This window comes from Oreochromis niloticus, linkage group LG20, assembly GCF_001858045.2.
Source record: "Oreochromis niloticus isolate F11D_XX linkage group LG20, O_niloticus_UMD_NMBU, whole genome shotgun sequence".
Taxonomy (NCBI): Eukaryota; Metazoa; Chordata; class Actinopteri; order Cichliformes; family Cichlidae; genus Oreochromis; species Oreochromis niloticus.
In genome coordinates, this window is record NC_031984.2 from 14,710,042 (window position 1) to 14,727,696 (window position 17,655).

The 17,655-nt window shown below is 39.6% G+C and overlaps 2 protein-coding genes across 2 annotated transcripts; one reads left to right on the top strand and one right to left on the bottom strand.

Annotated features, from left to right (window-relative positions):
- Positions 1-3,598: 3,598 nt before the first annotated feature.
- ogg1 (8-oxoguanine DNA glycosylase) lies at positions 3,599-6,473 on the bottom strand. The gene is made up of 7 exons (XM_005448730.4): positions 6,338-6,473; positions 5,881-6,245; positions 5,570-5,749; positions 4,518-4,696; positions 4,281-4,428; positions 4,141-4,190; positions 3,599-4,063 (listed from the first exon to the last, which is right to left on the bottom strand). Exons 1-7 carry the CDS (start codon positions 6,445-6,447, stop codon positions 3,848-3,850), a joined length of 1,248 nt encoding a protein of 415 aa, XP_005448787.1. The 5' UTR covers positions 6,448-6,473; the 3' UTR covers positions 3,599-3,847.
- Positions 6,368-16,687, top strand: qars1 (glutaminyl-tRNA synthetase 1). Its single transcript, XM_003439003.3, has 24 exons — positions 6,368-6,505; positions 7,005-7,212; positions 7,563-7,713; positions 9,582-9,691; positions 9,773-9,848; positions 9,943-10,007; positions 10,125-10,178; positions 10,466-10,529; positions 10,611-10,685; positions 11,038-11,123; positions 11,220-11,306; positions 11,401-11,500; positions 11,592-11,670; positions 11,748-11,987; positions 12,076-12,168; positions 12,281-12,418; positions 14,394-14,481; positions 14,571-14,717; positions 14,812-14,913; positions 15,023-15,115; positions 15,434-15,561; positions 15,659-15,725; positions 15,815-15,940; positions 16,109-16,687. The coding sequence occupies exons 2-24, from the start codon at positions 7,102-7,104 to the stop codon at positions 16,157-16,159; spliced, it is 2,331 nt and encodes a 776-aa protein (XP_003439051.1). The 5' UTR covers positions 6,368-6,505; positions 7,005-7,101; the 3' UTR covers positions 16,160-16,687.
- Positions 16,688-17,655: the final 968 nt, after the last annotated feature.

The window sequence follows — 17,655 nt, forward strand, 5'->3', positions numbered from 1 at the left end:
GAGAATAAAATGACCCAAATTGCATGACTATGCTTACATCCACAACATCTGTTCCATTAAAACAAGCAAACCATGTAGATTACATGTATATGGAGCTGGAAGCCATTAAATCATATGAGAGATTTTGAGTAGGCATTCAATACAATCAGTGGAGAGTTGTATTTAAACTTCACTAAATTAACTTGCCTTTAATTGCAAACACTAAACCACACATAAAGCTCCTGCTACCCTACACCCATAAATACTGTGGGTCATATTTCTATACCACCTTTGTACAGGAATGTGGTGAATACGTTCCACTTAGTCATTTGAATTGATACTGGTAGGGGTGCTGAAATATAACCCTGAAGCAGACAACCTGTTTCTTCCTCCCAATTTATAAGGGATTAAACCTTAATCGCAGCAGGCCAAGCAGAGATCCCATCAGATGGTAGAAAGTATTAATTTTCTCCACAAAATAAGCCTCTTTCATTAAGAACAGCCAACACCTTCATATACTAACGTCCATCCACACACTCATGAGTTAGAAAAGCTTAAGATCTAAAACACCGGTGCCGGCTCTGTGCTCAAAGTCTTTCTCTCTGTGGCTTCCCTTCACCCATAAGATTGTCTAGACTCTAAAGAATAATCTCCCCATCTCTGGGCCCCCAAAACAGACTTCCATGTGGGGACTGCTATCCTGTCCATCACAGCTGCCTCCAGCATATTAGATTACACCACATCTAGTAAATCAACACAGTTCGCTTTAAATTTGATCCAGTTTAGGTAGTCTGTCAGATACTGTTATATAATACTGCCTGTAACTAATCAGAAATAATAACATCCATCACTTTTAGTGGGAGACAGAAAATGTGGAGGTAAAGCACACAGAGACCACTTTTGGGCTCACACGAGGGAGAAACTGAATCAGAGCTGGGATAAAACAGTACTGAGCAGGAGTTCTTCAGACAAAGTATTTCAAAGTTTTTCTTTGGACATTGGCTGCTTTTTCACTTTTTTCGGTTTTCACTTTTTTTTGTACCTGAATATTTTCAGAGGAATGTTTTTTAGTTGCTAAACCACTTAATTCACACTGACCTGTGAATCATTAAAGCACAAAAAACTCAACTGGAATGAACCAGTGTTTTGACTACAAATAACAGACAACCTAGCAAACAGGGGAAAAAAAGTTTCTTCACTTTGTTACTAACAATCTGTTACAAAAACATCATTTGTTGCAATTTTTCTCTCACCAAATCTGCAAAAAATGCCACTGGCATAAAATTTCCAAAGATTTCCAAACACGTTTATAGCTGATGTACAATATCTGAAAGTCATTTCCTCAAGAATCAGGAAAAAAGACAAATATACACCAAAGCTCAAAGCAGAAGCTGAAGCTAACGTGAATCGTCCAGCATCAACTCAGACAAACATAAAAGTGTGCCAGTACAGCACGACGATGTTTCCATCCACCTCACAAAGATGCACTGAAATCTTCAACACAGTAACGTTCCTCTGGCCAAAAATGTGTGTCCACTAAACATAGTGAGTAACGAAGGCTTTGGGAAAATGGTCATTATACTGGACAAAAGATACATTGTCCCCCCAGGCAGTTGTTTTTCCAAAGTGGAAAAACATGCATGGTACACAAAATGTTGCAGAACTAGTCCTGAAGACTACTTAAAGAAATGACAAAGAGTTCAGTTAGAATTATACTAACCCTGTTTTTGTCTTATATACTAAATTTCCACATTTGCTCATTTCAGTAAATCACTCCACTCATTTTCCTAACAAAATATAAGGAAATGAGGGGTGGCTTGAGACTTTTCACAGTACTGCTATTTACGTTTTAAAAAATATTCTTAATAGTGTATGTGTACTTGAAATGTCTATATTCAAAGGACCTATTTTTTTATACTGCAGTTTATCATTTCCCGCTCTAAGATTTTGATTTATAACCATCTGGATGAAACCTGTGAAATTCAATAAAATCACAGGTGAATTAGGTCTATGTATATAATTATGGTATACTACTAACTATGCAAGTGTGCCAAAGCTTCTGTACAGGATCAGATTAAAATCTATGAATATGCCTATATAAGAGAAAATTCAGTAGTATAATTTATCAGTATCATGCATTAATCTGGGAATCTGATATGACAACGGGTTTCCTAAATTTCTCTGTAGCTCAGGTGCGATAAAAACAAGCTACTATATACAGCTTATGATCTGTTTCAGGAAACAGAGTTAGGCCTTCCTCATTTACTTGAGCTCCAAATATGGTGCCCTCTGGTGCTTCTGAAAAGTAATGACCTTCTTATTACAGAAAGTAAGCACACGGAGATGTCCTTTCAACTAAACAATACCCCAAGGACAGAACACAAGCTGAGACCCATCTCTTACATAATACATAGGCCACTGTTGTGTTGTTCTAGCCTTTGTGTGTCAACTGAAAATCCTGCCCCTACCTCCAGCGTACTTTCACCCATCTCCCCTTTGTGCTCTTTTATTAATTTTTGCTTCTCTCGGCTCTATTTTTATTCTGCCTTTCTTCTTCAGTGTGACTCTGCCCTAAAGCTGGGGCCCAGCTTCTGCCCAGCTCAACCGGAATGGGAACGAAAGCTGACTCACATATTCATTAACTCACATGGCTGCACTCTCGTCCACAAATAAAACACTTCCATGAATGTACATGCACACAAGCACGTGCGCGCACATATGCCAAAACTGGACATACTTGTATATGATGCACCTACACGCTAAAGCTTACACATGAGAAATAATTTCTGGAGCTTCACAGTAAAGTATGCAGCTGTGTATAATCTCAAGAAACAAGAATAATGCATAGTCATTGCTGTAAAGGGACAGTGAAGTCAGACAGCCCAAGAGACATTAACATGCCATCACTAGAGACAGTCACAGTCACCCCAAGCACTGACAGCAGATAACTGCAATCCCTGCTATAAAAAGACCAGCTGACACAGTCAGCCAGTGCCTATACACAACATACAGACCCTACAGCAGCACAGTCTAATGGCATTTTATGGTCTAACAGACAGAAATATTATTTTGGTATAAGGAATGCATTTTAAAGAAACACAGCACCACTTTGCCATGCTGTGACCTTTTCCAGCATGCACGCAATTGCCGTGACGCATTAGTACTTATTGTAACAAGAGCCAGCAGCCTGAGAGAAAGTATTCACCCAGGAAGAAAGTGCAATTTGTTCTCGGATTTTAAAACACTGTCTAAAACTGAATTCCCCACCATATGATGTCTTGGAGAGCACCATCTTCCATTGTGTACTGCCATCTAGGGGCCCTCTTCTGACAACGTTTTAGCAGAACTAAATGCCAATATGCTCACGATGACTTTAGTATTTTCAAAACTGAACCATGAAGCAAAAGGCAGAAAATTCAAACTTCTGACGAAATTTTGAAAAATATATAAATTAAGTATTAATTTGCATATATTAGTTTTAATTTGTATCATATTTTCTATATCCAGCATGTTTTTTGGTAAATAATTGCCTAAAAATGTATTGTGCAATTTATTCACACTTATATGTATGATGGCTGTAATTCTGCTGGTATCAACATTTTACAGAGAACAAAAAGAGTGTGAGGTACTTATTTTTTATTGTAAAAAAAATCATTAGTGTGCTCTATTTGTTACAGTGAAGTGATGCTACAACACAATTATATAAAAACCCTGAGAAAGAGAAAATGATCCATTTTCTGTCATGTTTCTGAAAGATAAATCATCTCCACATTTCATTTCACGTCACATGATGCTGAACAAGCACAGTTTGTGCAAATGTGTGGTTTTGTAGCCTGATATGAATCTCAGTGTAAGACTCCTGTTTACCTCACATTACCGGCTCTTTCTTAACAGAAATCTTTGCTTTCTTGTGACATGCTGGCTTGGCTTTCAGGTTCCCCGCGGTTCCTGTACATTCAGTTTTTACTTTGGTCTTTTTGCATGGCATTTTTTCCTCTTCACCCTCTTCCTCTTTCACTGGTTGCTTTAGATGTGCCGTCTCTTTGAGGCTTTGGAACTTCTTGAGGTCTGAACAAAACAAAACCTGAAGCAAGAGAGACACTCTGTGGTTACAGTGGACCTGCTATAAGAGACAGACAGTTTGCAGAAGTTGACACTCACAGACTGCGCCCAGCCAGCGTAGGGTCCCCACAGATTTCGAAAAAAATCTCCTGTGTAGAAATATTAGATTGAACATTTTATTATCAGTGTTTAAAATCAGGGTTTGAACCATACCATTAAACAGGTATGTGAATACTGACCAATATCTCTGTTTAGTTTCTCTGTGATACTCTTCTGTCCATTGTTGGCAGCGTATTTATAGTCACGTTTAGCAATCTGCCACACGTGTGTGTCAACAGGTACAGCCTCTGGCTTATCCAAGGACATCAGACATACACAGTCTGCCACCTAAAATATGACACAAAGCCTTGATTGTATGTTAGCAGTTAACATCACATTTCTTTTACCTTTTCTTCCCCCCAAAATATCTGCTGTACCTTTGTACCAACGCCTGGAAGAGTACGAAGAGCATCACGGGCCTCTAGATATGGGATGCTGCGTAAACCTTCAAGCCACTGGGGCCCATGGTTGTCCAGAATCTGCTTCGCACTCTGCTGGATAAACCGAGCCCTGTATCCAAAACCAAGATCCCTAAGACGTGCCTCTATGCTGCTGTCTGATAAGAACAGTAAATGAAACAACATACAACATAGTTGTGGTCAGAAGTTTACACAAACTCATCATGGGCATGGATATCATGGTAATTTTTGGCCTTTTAAAGATTTCTTTGAACTGTTCTTTTTCCAGATGTGGGACTACTTTGACATAGTTTGGAAGAATACCCAAACTGTCACCCTCGAATGAGAAGAAATTGGTTAGGACATTCAGAAATTTGCAGCAGCTCACATGGACAAACCAACTGCCATCTGCAGGAAAGGTTTTATAGTCAGTTGAGACAAGGATTTAGCTGTTTGGCCACAATGACAGTAGGTATGTTTGAAGGAGTAAATGATAATAAAAACACTGTACCAGCTGTCAAGCATGGTCGTGGCAGCATCATGCTCTGGGTCTCTTTTGCAGCCAATGATACTAGTACATTGCACAAAGTGGACGGACTAATATAAAGGAGGACTACCTCCAAATTCTTCAACTTTATCTCAAATCAACAGCTGAAATTTGGACACAGTTAAATCCAAACTCATCCACCCGATTCTTGTTTTTTAAAGTCATTAAAAATGTACACTGGGTGCTGGTTTAGCTGGTTTAGTGAGGAGGTGACCATATGCCATATGGCCAGAAGTCCGCAGCCTGACCTGAGGCCCTTTGCTTTATGTCTTCCTTTCTTTCTCTCCATTTTCCTATCTGTTTCTACTATCATTAAAGGCAAATGCCAAAAAAGGTCATTTAAAAAAAGATGTAATTAATCAGTTAATGTTAATAAAAACTAGTGGGATGACTATCTTCAGACTCTCAGGATCGTCATCATCTGACAGTAATGGTTTTGATAAGATTACAAACATAGTAGTTCTGTGGCAAATTTTTAAAGCACCTGCCAGCCCAGACAGGGTAGGAAAGTCATGGTATGAGGTCTGATCAAGCTGGCACAGGGGGGAGCCCAGAGCCTGACACAGCCTCTCCACCATGCCCTGAATCCGAGAGATGTGGTTGTTGGAGGTGCAAATAAAGGAAAACAGGCATTCAGTGGGGTCCTGGCGCAGCATTCGCACACCTGCAGGAAAAACAACAACAACAACAAAGTATTTATGAAATTTGATGAAACATAGCATTTGAGTAACGCCTTACTGTGTAATAAGTGATATGTAGTAGCAAGCCTGTGCAAACACAAACTCACACACTGACCTTTGAAGACCTCGGCAATGTGTTTGAAGTGACAATCTGCTGCTCCCCACTCCTTGTGCAGATCCCCCATCCTCACATCCAGCTGGAAGTAATCTCTCAGCATCTCTTCGTCCAGCTCTCTATTCTGTACTGAAGAAACAGCCAACGGCTCATCTTCTTCCTTCTCTGGAGCACATCTGAATCTCTTCTCTGCTGTATTTTTGTCCAAGACAGAAACACCAACTCTTCTCTTCCTGTCACTTCCCTCCTTCTGCTTGTCCTGGTTGTTGTACACGTGGTACCAAAGAGTCTCATCTGTTTGGGTCAGAGTCCAAACACGCCCTCCCATCACACCGGTCCAGTGTCCTTCTGATGTTTCCCTCCAGCTGCGGGAATGAGATCTGAGTTAATTCAAAGACTAAACTGTTTCAACTTGCATTTGATATTTAAAGGCTGGATGTGACTTTGACCACCTTACCGGAAGGATTGTCCACATGCAAGAGTGAGATCGAGACGCAATTCGGACTTTGAACAAGACATAGACCTCCACATTTTTGATCCAGATGACAGCACCGCATGTTTGGCCATAATTCCACTGTTTACAGTTTCTCCGTTGACTGTTTAGTGGTTAATAACAAGCTTTACAGTTAAGTCTTTTTAAACGCATAGTAGTGTGATCCGGCGTGTATGGTAGGGTAGGTTACAATAATAAAAACAGAAGTATTTTCCAGGAAGCTACGCGGCATTCGAGTAAATAACTTTCGCGGAGTTGTTATGGCATAGATTATGATGGACGACAAAGACCTTACACTGAGTCGGAAATGGGCAATTATTTTATATGAAAAGTTGTGAAAAGTATAATTTTTCCGTAATAATTGTTTAAAATATTATCTAGTATAGATAACAAGTAATGATCCTCAAAAATTCGCATTGTCAGGAATTACTAAAATATCAATCTGATGCAACATTACCCAGATTCCGGTAACCCGTCCCTCACTGGTGTCAACACAAATCTTGATTGGTTCTTACGATCGTAGTAGGCGGTAATCTTAGTAAATCTCCTTCACGATTGGTCAGTGAGATCCAAACCCGCGGCGTTCTATTGGCTAATATTCCTTGTACTTCTTTGTTTTTTTTCTTTCCAGAGGAAGTGGCCTCTAGTCTCTCTTTGGGAAGCAAAGTCGTGTGTGGCGGTGGCGTGTCTGTGTGGTTCCGATTTTAACCGGTGAATTCGGCGGGATAATGGCAGATACGCTGACACTTTTCACGTCCATTGGACTCAGCGAGCAGAAAGCGAAAGAAACGCTGAAGAATGAATCGCTGAGTTCTTCCTTGAAGGAGGCAATTACTCAGGTTGGTCCTAACGCTTATGGGGTAGTAACTCAACTACCTGAATGCACAGCTGTGAGAACGACTGACACTTGACTGTATAGCTCAGCTGTATACAGCCTTCTCATTTATTTATGCTACGCTAGTTATAGTTTTAGATATACCTACCCTGACCTTCTTGTAACTTTTGTGTACATTATGTTATAGTTACACTTTCACTTTCATATTTCTTTAGTTGGTAATAAACCATCCATTATTTTATCTTTATTAGGCTCCCAGGGTCAAGATAAGGAAAGTAGTGATTATTAGCAATTTCCTTATTTGTCTTTAACAAATTCTTAATAATTTTTAAATTTCCTCTCTGTTTTCAATAGGCCCAACGTGTCCATGGGGCCTCAGGAGTGGACAAAGCCATGGGTACATTGCTGTACAGTATGGCATCTCGCCTTAAAGACACCAAGCGCCTGGCATTTCTTTCAGAAAGTATAGCTCAGCGTAAGATCTGCACAGAACTACAGCTTGCAGGTAAATTATCAAAGTTTTGGAAGTCAAGCAAAACTGAAAGGGAATGTCTACAAGATACTAGTGAGACCTGCTGTTTGGAGGTTATGGTACTCAGAAAGAAAACAAGAGGTCGAGCTGGAGGTGGCAAACTTCAAGATGATGTGATAATTTGGATTAGAAATAAGTATATCAGAAGAGCAGGTCAGGTTGAGTGTTGTGGGACAAAGTTGGAAAAGCAATGCAAAGATGATTTGGACATGAGCAGAGGAACTGCCAGGCACAGAGAAGATCCATAGATGTAGTGAAGGAGGACATCCAGAGGGTTGGTGTGATAGAAGAGGGTGCTAGGGATTGGGTGAGATGGAAGTAGATGATCTCTTGTGGTGATCCCTTAAGAGAGCAACTGAAAGAAGAAGATCTGTTGTGGACCCAGTTTTAACCAGCAAAGTTTTCCAAAAATATTTTAAACATAATGTGTGCTCTGAGTTTTTTCACAAATTCTTTTTAAGCGCAATATTTGTGAAATAAATATAAAGTGCTCAGGGAAAAATACTCTGAAAGCCACATGAAATATCAGGAATACCTGAGCTTTCCTTACTGTAACATGTCAACATGTCTGTTGTGAAGAAGGCTCAATGACGTGTCAAAAGAAGTGCACCCTTTATGGGCAAAAGTAGGCCATGCATCTTAATCTTTGAATTCAGGTATTTTCAGTCCCATTACCACTGGTGTATAAAATCAAGCACCTAGCTATCCAGTCTGCCTCTACAAACATTTGTAAAAGAATGGGTCGTTTTAAAGAGTTCACTGAATTCAAGCATGGTACTGTAAAGAGATGTCACTGTTGGCATTTTATTTCACAATAACTTAGGTTTTCACATTTCGTCCTTCATAGATGTTCCCTGATTATCTGTAGGAGGTATTATTGTAAAGTGAAAGTGTTTAGGAACCACAGCAACTCAGCCATGGGGTGGCAGACCATGCAGAGATGCAGAGTGAGGTAGCAAGTACTAAGTTGCATAGAACTTCAAACATCCTCTGGGATTAACATCAGTGCAAAAAACTGTGCACCAGGACCCTTCCTGCCATGAGTTTAATGGCCAAACAGCTCCTGTAGGTTTATGTGTGTGTGTTTGTGTAGGTGGACCAGTAATCCTGATAAGCAGGATCATACACACAACTGTGGAATGAATTCATTTTTCTTGTGGGGCAGCCTAGTGTTGCTTCTAGTGACAGCATGGAGATCCTTAATTAGAAAATAATGACATCCCACAACTCACTTACATCATCATTATATCCTTATTCCTTCTCGTCTTTGTGATGCGTTCATGGTGCACATGTAAAGTTGCAGTTGCAGTATTTTAAGATCTAGAAAGCAACTGAGGAGGAGCAAGGATAAACATAACATTTCTGTTTGTTTGTCTGCCTGTTTTTAAGTGGCATGTAATTTGAAATGTAACTCTTCAAGCTGCTCAAATATCAGCAAACACACAAACATTGTGATTTATGTTATTTAAATTATTATTTTAAGGTGATGAATAGATTAGGTTCACTCACCACATTTTATGTTTTGTACTAGTTTTGTAGTATCTAGGTGTTGGTAAATCAGCAATATATCCTATGACACTTGAGAAAAAATTTACCAGAAGTAGTGAATACCAGATTAACAGCACAGGTCAGCTGATCATAGTGTCACAAAACAAGTTATGTCTTATTTCAAAGGCATTCTTTTCTCTGTGCTGCACCGATACAAGTTCCTTGACTTGTCAAGGAACTTGACTTGTCAGATACTACGTGTGTGTGTGTGTGTGTGTGTGTGTGTGTGTGTGTGTGTGTGTGTACATGAAACTGAGATTACATAAACCACTTTCTGAATATTTTTTTTGTAGCTGCTTTGGACTTTGTGAAGAGTCATCCACAAGACCCCATCAACCAGAAGGAGTTTGATGAAGCATGTGGAGTGGGTGTAGTCATAACACCTGAGCAGATTGAGGAAGCAGTGAGTGTTCTAGCCAAAAGTGTGTCTTTTTACATGCTGTACTGGGTGTGGTATGTACTGTAACTGTGTAATGTACTGTAGGTAGAAGCTGTGATTAAAAAGCACAAGGATCAACTGCTAAAGGAGAGGTATCACTTCAACATGGGACTGCTAATGGGTATGAGCTCACACCTTCTGGTTAAATATTATTGCAGCTGCTGAAGCCTAACAGCCAAAAATAATTTCTCACTGAGCCTCTGTGTCTGGTGCAGGTGAAGCACGCTCTGCTCTAAAATGGGCTGATGGCAAGGTGATCAAGAATGAGGTGGATATGCAGGTATGTCTGGAAAAAGATCCTTCTGTTATTGCAATGTCATTGTAGTTGAGTATTTGCAGTTAAGGTCGCTGGGATTCTTTCAAATAAAAAAAAAAAGCTCTGGCTTTCATCTTAAAGGTTCTGCACCTCCTAGGACCCAAAACAGAGGCTGACCTAGAGAAGAAGCCCAAGGTAAAAGTGGTGTATCTTATTAAAAATACTACATTTCTGGAGCCATTTTTATACTTTGCTGTCTTGGGGTAAAACATAGTCCAGCTATTTTATATTAACTAATTAACTAAATAATTTGTAGTGTGTGTTTAAGCTTCAGAATGATGGTGAGTTAATTTTGTAAATTCTGTTTAGAGCTGAGGTAGTCCTTTCCCCTCATTCAAGTCTTGTTATTTAAAGCTGTGCAAGAAGAGAAATGCATAGCATGTATTTATTTGGTCTGTAATTAATATATAGTTATATTTCAGGCACAGAAAGCTAAAGTCACAGAGAATGACGTGAAGGTGAAGAAAGAGGAGGTGGCGGTGAACGGTAAGCAGCAGAGAAAGTCAAAAACAGACAGGGGTGCTTTTGTCTTGAAGTGCTTTTTAAAACTGTTTATTGATTGTTTAGGTGACGCAGTCTCTGGGGAGGGCAAGTCACTAATGGAGCAGCTCAGAGGAGAAGCACTGAAGTTCCATAAACCAGGTAAGGGCAAAAAATAGCTGTGCCATTAGAAATGAAATGGTCTTGTGGCACTTGAAAAATGTTTCCTTAATCTGTTCACACTGCAGCTCTCAATGTTTCTTAAAACAATAACCAACAAAGCTGTGTGTGAGAATGCTTATTTGTGAGTCGATGCGTTCGGACATTAAACAGACTTTACCTCGCTGGTTTCCTGGTTAAAAAGTCAGACTGAGCCCATGTAAGAATAGAGCACTCCTCACCAACAGCTTTTCTAGCACTCAGGTGAAAAGGAGGACTTTTGTTAATGTGTCTACCTGGTTATTCTGACTTTGAATTCTGAACTGTGTTTATTTCTTTGTTCTTGACCATGCAGGAGAAAATTATACAACTGAGGGCTACGTGGTCACACCGAATACAATGAACTTGCTTAAAAAGCACCTGGAGTTCACAGGTGGACAGGTATAATATTTTCCCAAGTTGTATGAACTGTTAGAAATCTTACATAGTTAAAAAAACAAACATTGATTGCATTGAAATGCATCTGCATGTCTTTAGATACGTACCCGTTTTCCTCCTGAGCCCAATGGTATCCTTCACATTGGGCATGCCAAAGCTATCAACTTTAATTTTGGCTATGCAAAGGTAAGTTATTTTCTTCTTCCTTTTTCAACACCATATAAGCTTTTGAATGCTCTCTTGTGCAGGTGTTTACTCTAAACATTGTGTTCCCTCATAGGCAAATAATGGAATTTGCTTCCTGAGGTATGATGACACAAATCCTGAGAAGGAAGAGGAGAAATACTTCACTGCCATCAAGGATATGGTGGAGTGGCTGGGTAAGTTTTATGTGCATAAATGTTTTGATGTTCTTGGGCACATTCTCTACATTCATGCAGCCATTGTCTTATCACGGTTTTGCTCACACAGGCTACAAACCTTATGCCATCACACACGCTTCCGACAATTTTCACCAACTCTATGACCTTGCTGTGGATCTTATTCGCAGGTGAGTGCAGAATATGTAGTATGTGGAGCTGTTGGTGGACGGATGGTGTTTGACTCATTTCTTTTCTCCGCCTTCAGGGGTCACGCGTATGTGTGCCATCAGAAAGGCGAGGAGCTGAAAGGCCATAATGTTCCTCAATCACCGTGGAGAGACCGACCCATCGAAGAGTCGCTGGTGCTGTTTGAGAGGATGAAGAAGGGCCTGTTTGCTGAGGGAGAGGCCACCCTCAGGATGAAGATGGTCATGGAGGATGGAAAGATGGATCCAGTGGCATACCGAATAAAATACACACCGCATCATCGGACAGGAGATGAATGGTATAAATAAAATACAAAAAACAAAAAGAACACAACATCTTTTCTCAGAACAATGTATTCCTATTGAACTTGCCTTCTTTCTCTGCAGGTGTATCTACCCTACCTATGACTACACTCACTGTCTGTGTGACTCCATTGAACATATTTCACACTCACTGTGTACCAAAGAGTTTCAAGCCAGGTATACATGACTTTTTTTCCCCATCTTCATTAGGTTCATTTTAGCTTTTGCTGGATTCTTACAGAATGACATTACCGTTTTTGTTGTTGACCTTTTCGTGATTCTCTGTCAGGCGTTCATCATATTACTGGCTGTGTAACGCTCTGGATCTGTACTGCCCTGTGCAGTGGGAATATGGGCGGCTGAACCTTACTTACACTGTTGTGTCCAAGAGAAAAATCATCAAACTGGTCGAGACAGGCGTTGTCAGGTAAAGTAGGATTTCTTTTTGACATATTTTTTTCAAACTTAATTATTTACTTTGTAATGCAAATTAATAGAAGTGGCAAGGAAATATGCTGCTTTTAAGAGCTGCTGAGGCACTCCATCTCTTTGTAAAATAATGTAACAAGTTTATTTTTAGGTGTAGGCAGGAAAAGATAGACCAACGTATCAACTCTTAAGTGTTAATCGGGGTCTGGCAAACATACAGTCATTCAGGATTAAATGCCACCTATGGGTAACAAAAATCTGCAGCAAGGCATTTGACCCCTAGAGGGGGCTGTAATCAAAGAACAGAGACCCACACATGTCAAAGAAATTATATAAAAAATATTTTACAAAGCAGTCTGGAAAAATAAAAAATAAATTTGAATTTGTAATAGATCATATTAAAAAGGCTATAATTCAACCATTAGATTGTACATATATTCACATACTATGCTTAGGATTCAACAGTTTTATTTTTCTATTCATAATTTAATTTAAAATAACCTTAAATCAGAGCACAGAGCTGAATCTAAAACACAAGGTTAGCTATGTTAACATGGAAAAAAAAAAACTATGTTACTCAATAAAAACCTGACTGGTTATTAATCACTATGAAGGACCTGCCCAGGATTTGCTTAACCTCTTAGCCAGTAATAGCTGGTAGGGGCTTCAGCCCCACACCTGCAGTCCTGAATTGGATAGGGAGATCCATAGATAAAGCCAATTTTATTTTTTTAGTTATTTAAATCAGTGGCCTTGTGTCATTAACATAAAATGTAGCTGAAAATCTGCCTTTCCGATTTAGATTTGAGAATAATAGCAACTTTGTGTTGAAAGTCAACACTGGCATATAACTACATTTTAAATGTTGGACTTGTGTATCCCTACCTGGTAAAGTGTTTTATATTTCCAGTTTTTTGTTACCATTCAATTAAAGCCCTTTTACTTAATTGTCATAGAGGTAAACTCTAAAGTCACTTCTGATTTCTTTCATTGTTAGAATAACATAAAAGGCTTTATGCACCATTTCTTTTTAATTAGATACTTTGAGATTAACTGAAAAAGCTGTAGAAATCAAAACTTCTAGAGAAAAGTTAGCTGCATGTTTTGTTTTGGGGGTTTTTCCTTCACATGTCACATGAGATGCTGTATTGAACAAAATGTTTAGAGAAACTAAAGCGGACTTTGTGGTTCAGCAGTGGTAGCAGTTTCGTAGCCTGGGGATGGCCTGTCCATCTGCACAGAGCTCTGTTTTCTATGGAGGCAATGTACAAAGTATGTGGTATAACCAGTCTGTTATACAAAGAGCTGAAGTGAAACTAAGCAGCAACTGTCTGTGCTTTTCATGCTGATTTTTGATCTAGCTTTGTAAACTAATCAGGATTCGGCAGACATACATCATTTGCCTCCAGTAATGTGCAGTGGGGATTTTGGAAGACTGGACAGGAGCAGGTCTGGTGTTGGTTTAAAACCCCTTTCCGCTTGCTGTCTGAACAGAAACATGTACGGAGACGAACACGTTTGCAAGACCATAATTTACGCTTAAGAGTAAAAGCCCTTACGTCATAGCTTCCACCAGATATAGACCACTCAAATTAAGAATTCAGCCCCACTGTATTCAGTTGGTATACTTCTAAAATTATTTAATTTTGTAGCACTCTCAATAGAAATATTTCTAAGGCTTGCAATGCAAAATAAAATATTTCCAGACTTATATTTCCCCTGATATAACAGGACAAAATATTGGGACAAACCTGTACATGACATTTATCTGAAAGCAGCACATTCAACAAAAGCTGAATTCCACATCTGAGTAGGACTTTAGTTTTCCCCAAGCATGTTAAAAGCTATTAAAACAAACTCCTTAATTACTTCATTGTAGGCAACAATAGCTTTTGACCACAGCTATTGTTGTGATGTCTTCATTGTTCATAGCCTGCATTAAGTAACTCTTAAATACTTGTTTCTAATTACAGAGACTGGGATGATCCCAGACTCTTCACTCTGACTGCACTGAGGAGAAGAGGGTTTCCCCCAGAAGCGATCAACAACTTCTGTGCACGGGTAGGCAAAATGAATGCAATGATGAACTTTTGGATGCCACAACAAGTCCCATCCATAAGTGCCGTGCTTACACTGTACACATCTCACAGGTGGGAGTCACAGTTTCCCAAACGACGACCGAGCCCCACTTACTGGAGGCGTGTGTGAGGGATGTGCTGAATGAAACAGCACCTCGAGCCATGGCTGTGCTAGAACCACTCAAAGTCACCATAACGAACCTTCCGGAGAACTTCAAGGTTTGTACATTGCTTATAAAACAAATTGCTTGACCTAGTATATTCTTTCACATTATATTTTAGGAGAAAATAATCCTTCTGGCTTCTCTTTCAGACAGATGTACGAGTCCCGGACTTTCCTGCCGACGAAGCCAAGGGCAGCCACACGGTTCCTTTCACGCGCACAGTCTTCATTGAACAAAGTGACTTCAGAGAGGTCAGAGAGAAAAACCTCCAAATAAATGATTTTAAAAAGCAGCCATTCTTTGTGCTCTTTTTGGGTTTGAGATGGACGACGATTATGAGGTTATTCTCTCCTTTGGCAGGTCATGGAAAAGGGCTACAAGCGCCTGACTCCAGAACAACCTGTAGGCCTGAGGCATGCTGGGTATGTCATCTCTGTCCAGAAAGTCATCAAGGTAAGACTCAGTTTCACCAAGCACACAATATAAAATAAAAATGTGTTTTCCATGCTCTAATCCTGTAAAAACATAAACAGGTCCTTCAACCTTTTCTTCATGCAAAACATCACAATATATTTGTGAAGGTTTTACATATATCTGTCCAGTCAAATGACATTATAGTGAGCACCTATATCCCCAGGGTTTTATAAAAATATGATCTAGTTATATTAAACTAGAGGTTGTAATCTAGAATATTAAATTGAGGCAGTAAAATGTCATTATTACTTCATTATCTGGTTTATGACACATGTGTTGCTCTGAACCATTTCTCAGGACACTCAGGGCAAAGTGGTGGAACTGGAGGTGACCTGCTGCAGTTCTGAGACCGCAGAGAAACCAAAGGCCTTTATCCACTGGGTCAGTGAGCCACTGGTGTGTGAAGTGCGCCTCTATGAAAGACTGTAAGTCACAAATAACTACCCATCATTCACAAACATTTCACAAATAATATAACAACTTGAGAATTCATCTAACCAAAGTATCTCTTTGTATCTGTAGCTTCTTGCACAAACATCCAGAAGATCCATCTGAAGTGCCTAATGGCTTCCTGAGTGACATCAATTCTGTGAGTATCTCTGAACTACAACAGAAGGCTTTTGAGTGTCAGCAGCCACTTCGATTTCTTCATTGGTTCCTCTTTTTTTTAAAATGTAGAATTCCCTGCAAGTGATCAGTAGTGCCTTAGTGGACACCTCAGTCAAGGGAGCAAAGGTTTTTGACAAATTCCAGTTTGAAAGAGTCGGCTACTTCTCTGTGGACCCAGACAGCACTGCAGATAAGGTACAGAAAGACTTTTATTTTTATTTTTTTTTAATTTAAAAACAGGTTTGTACAAATTTATGGAAGCTTCTGTTTCAATTAACTTTAGAAATTCTTTGTTAGTCTTGGTCTGGATTAAAAACATTTATGCAATATGAACTGAAACTTTCTTTCATTCTTTCAATGCAGCTCATCTTTAACAGAACAGTTACCCTGAAAGAAGACCCTGGGAAGATCTGATTGATTTGCGATTAAGCCACTCTTCCTGCTTCAGAGATGCATGTTCAAATTTGCTTGCATTACATCACTGTGTAATATCAGCAAAGGCACAGACTGCTCTGGCTGAGACTGAGTCGGATGAGATACTGGAATATTTTTTTCAGGGATTTGTCACTCAGAAACAAAACAAAATTATATTCCTCAGCTGTGAAATATTCATCACAAAAGTGCTGCAGCATCACTTTGACCTTGCTCATTTGCTAGGTAATCATTAAGTCTTTCTTTTTCTATACTAGCCACAATAGTATTCACTTACAGTGTTTTCTCTTCTTTGTTGAATAGATGAAGCTTTCATCATTGTTCAACAAGGGCTGTTTGTGTATATTATGTGAAGCTGGTGTTACACAAATGTCTCTCAAATGCCACACATGACTTTTTTTTTTTTATATACAGAGGTGGGGTGACTGCCAAAGCATCATGTTTTTTAAAACTAAGCAGATTGAACATGTGTCCTTTTGACTGGAGCAAATAATAAATAATTCTACAAACTGCAGTGTCCATGTGTATTCATGCTGGGTAGGGATCCTCGGGGGGGGGGGGTTTCTTTCAGTATTCATATTAAGTATTTTTCTTAGCTGGAAGCAACATAGCAATAACCTGTGAGAGAAAATATAATACTGGACCACTACTGATACTTACTAAGCATGTTAGTAATTCTTGCAGTGCAACCCATGGTGGACCTTGGAGAGATTTTTATATGGCTTGTGAGCAACAGAGCAAGAATGAACTCATACAGTTGATGTCACGTCATGATATAGCGGCAAAACCTCAAAACAACAGTTGTCTTAGTTTTTCTACACTAGCTGTTATAGCAGACAATTTAATGTAAGAACAATCATGCCACTAATGGCTAAGAAACTTCTTTTGGCTGTTCCCTTGAGGGGTCAGCACAACAAATCACCAGCCTCCATTTCCCCCTATCCCAAGCTGTCTTTTGTCAGACCAGCCCTCTGCATATTCACCACAACTACATCCATGAACCTCCTCTGAGGTTTTCCGCCTTCCTGGCACCTTCATATTGTACAATATAGCCACTGTCCTTCCTCTTCACATGTCCAAACCATCTCAGCCTTGCCCGTTTATCACCAAACTGCTTAACCAGTTGTCCCTCTTATGTGCTCATTTCTAATCTTGTCCATCCTGGTCACTCCCAGTGAAGATCTTAGCATCTTCAATCCTGCCACCTGCAGCTCTGGCCTTCCTTCTTCATCTTTTGTGCACTGTCATTTGCTTTGAATATTTAACATCGGGTATTTAAACTTGTCCACCTTCACTATCTCTCCTCTTCCAGGTTTGTGGTTTCTCCTGTCTCCCTCTCATTAAAAAACACATTCTGGCTTCATTCTCCTCCACTTTTCCAGTAAGAGAAAACTGAAGCAGACAAGAAGATGTGGTCCATAACAAATATCAGTGTGGGAGCAGCAGACCATGCTGAAGAGCAGTGCGTGGGAATTAAC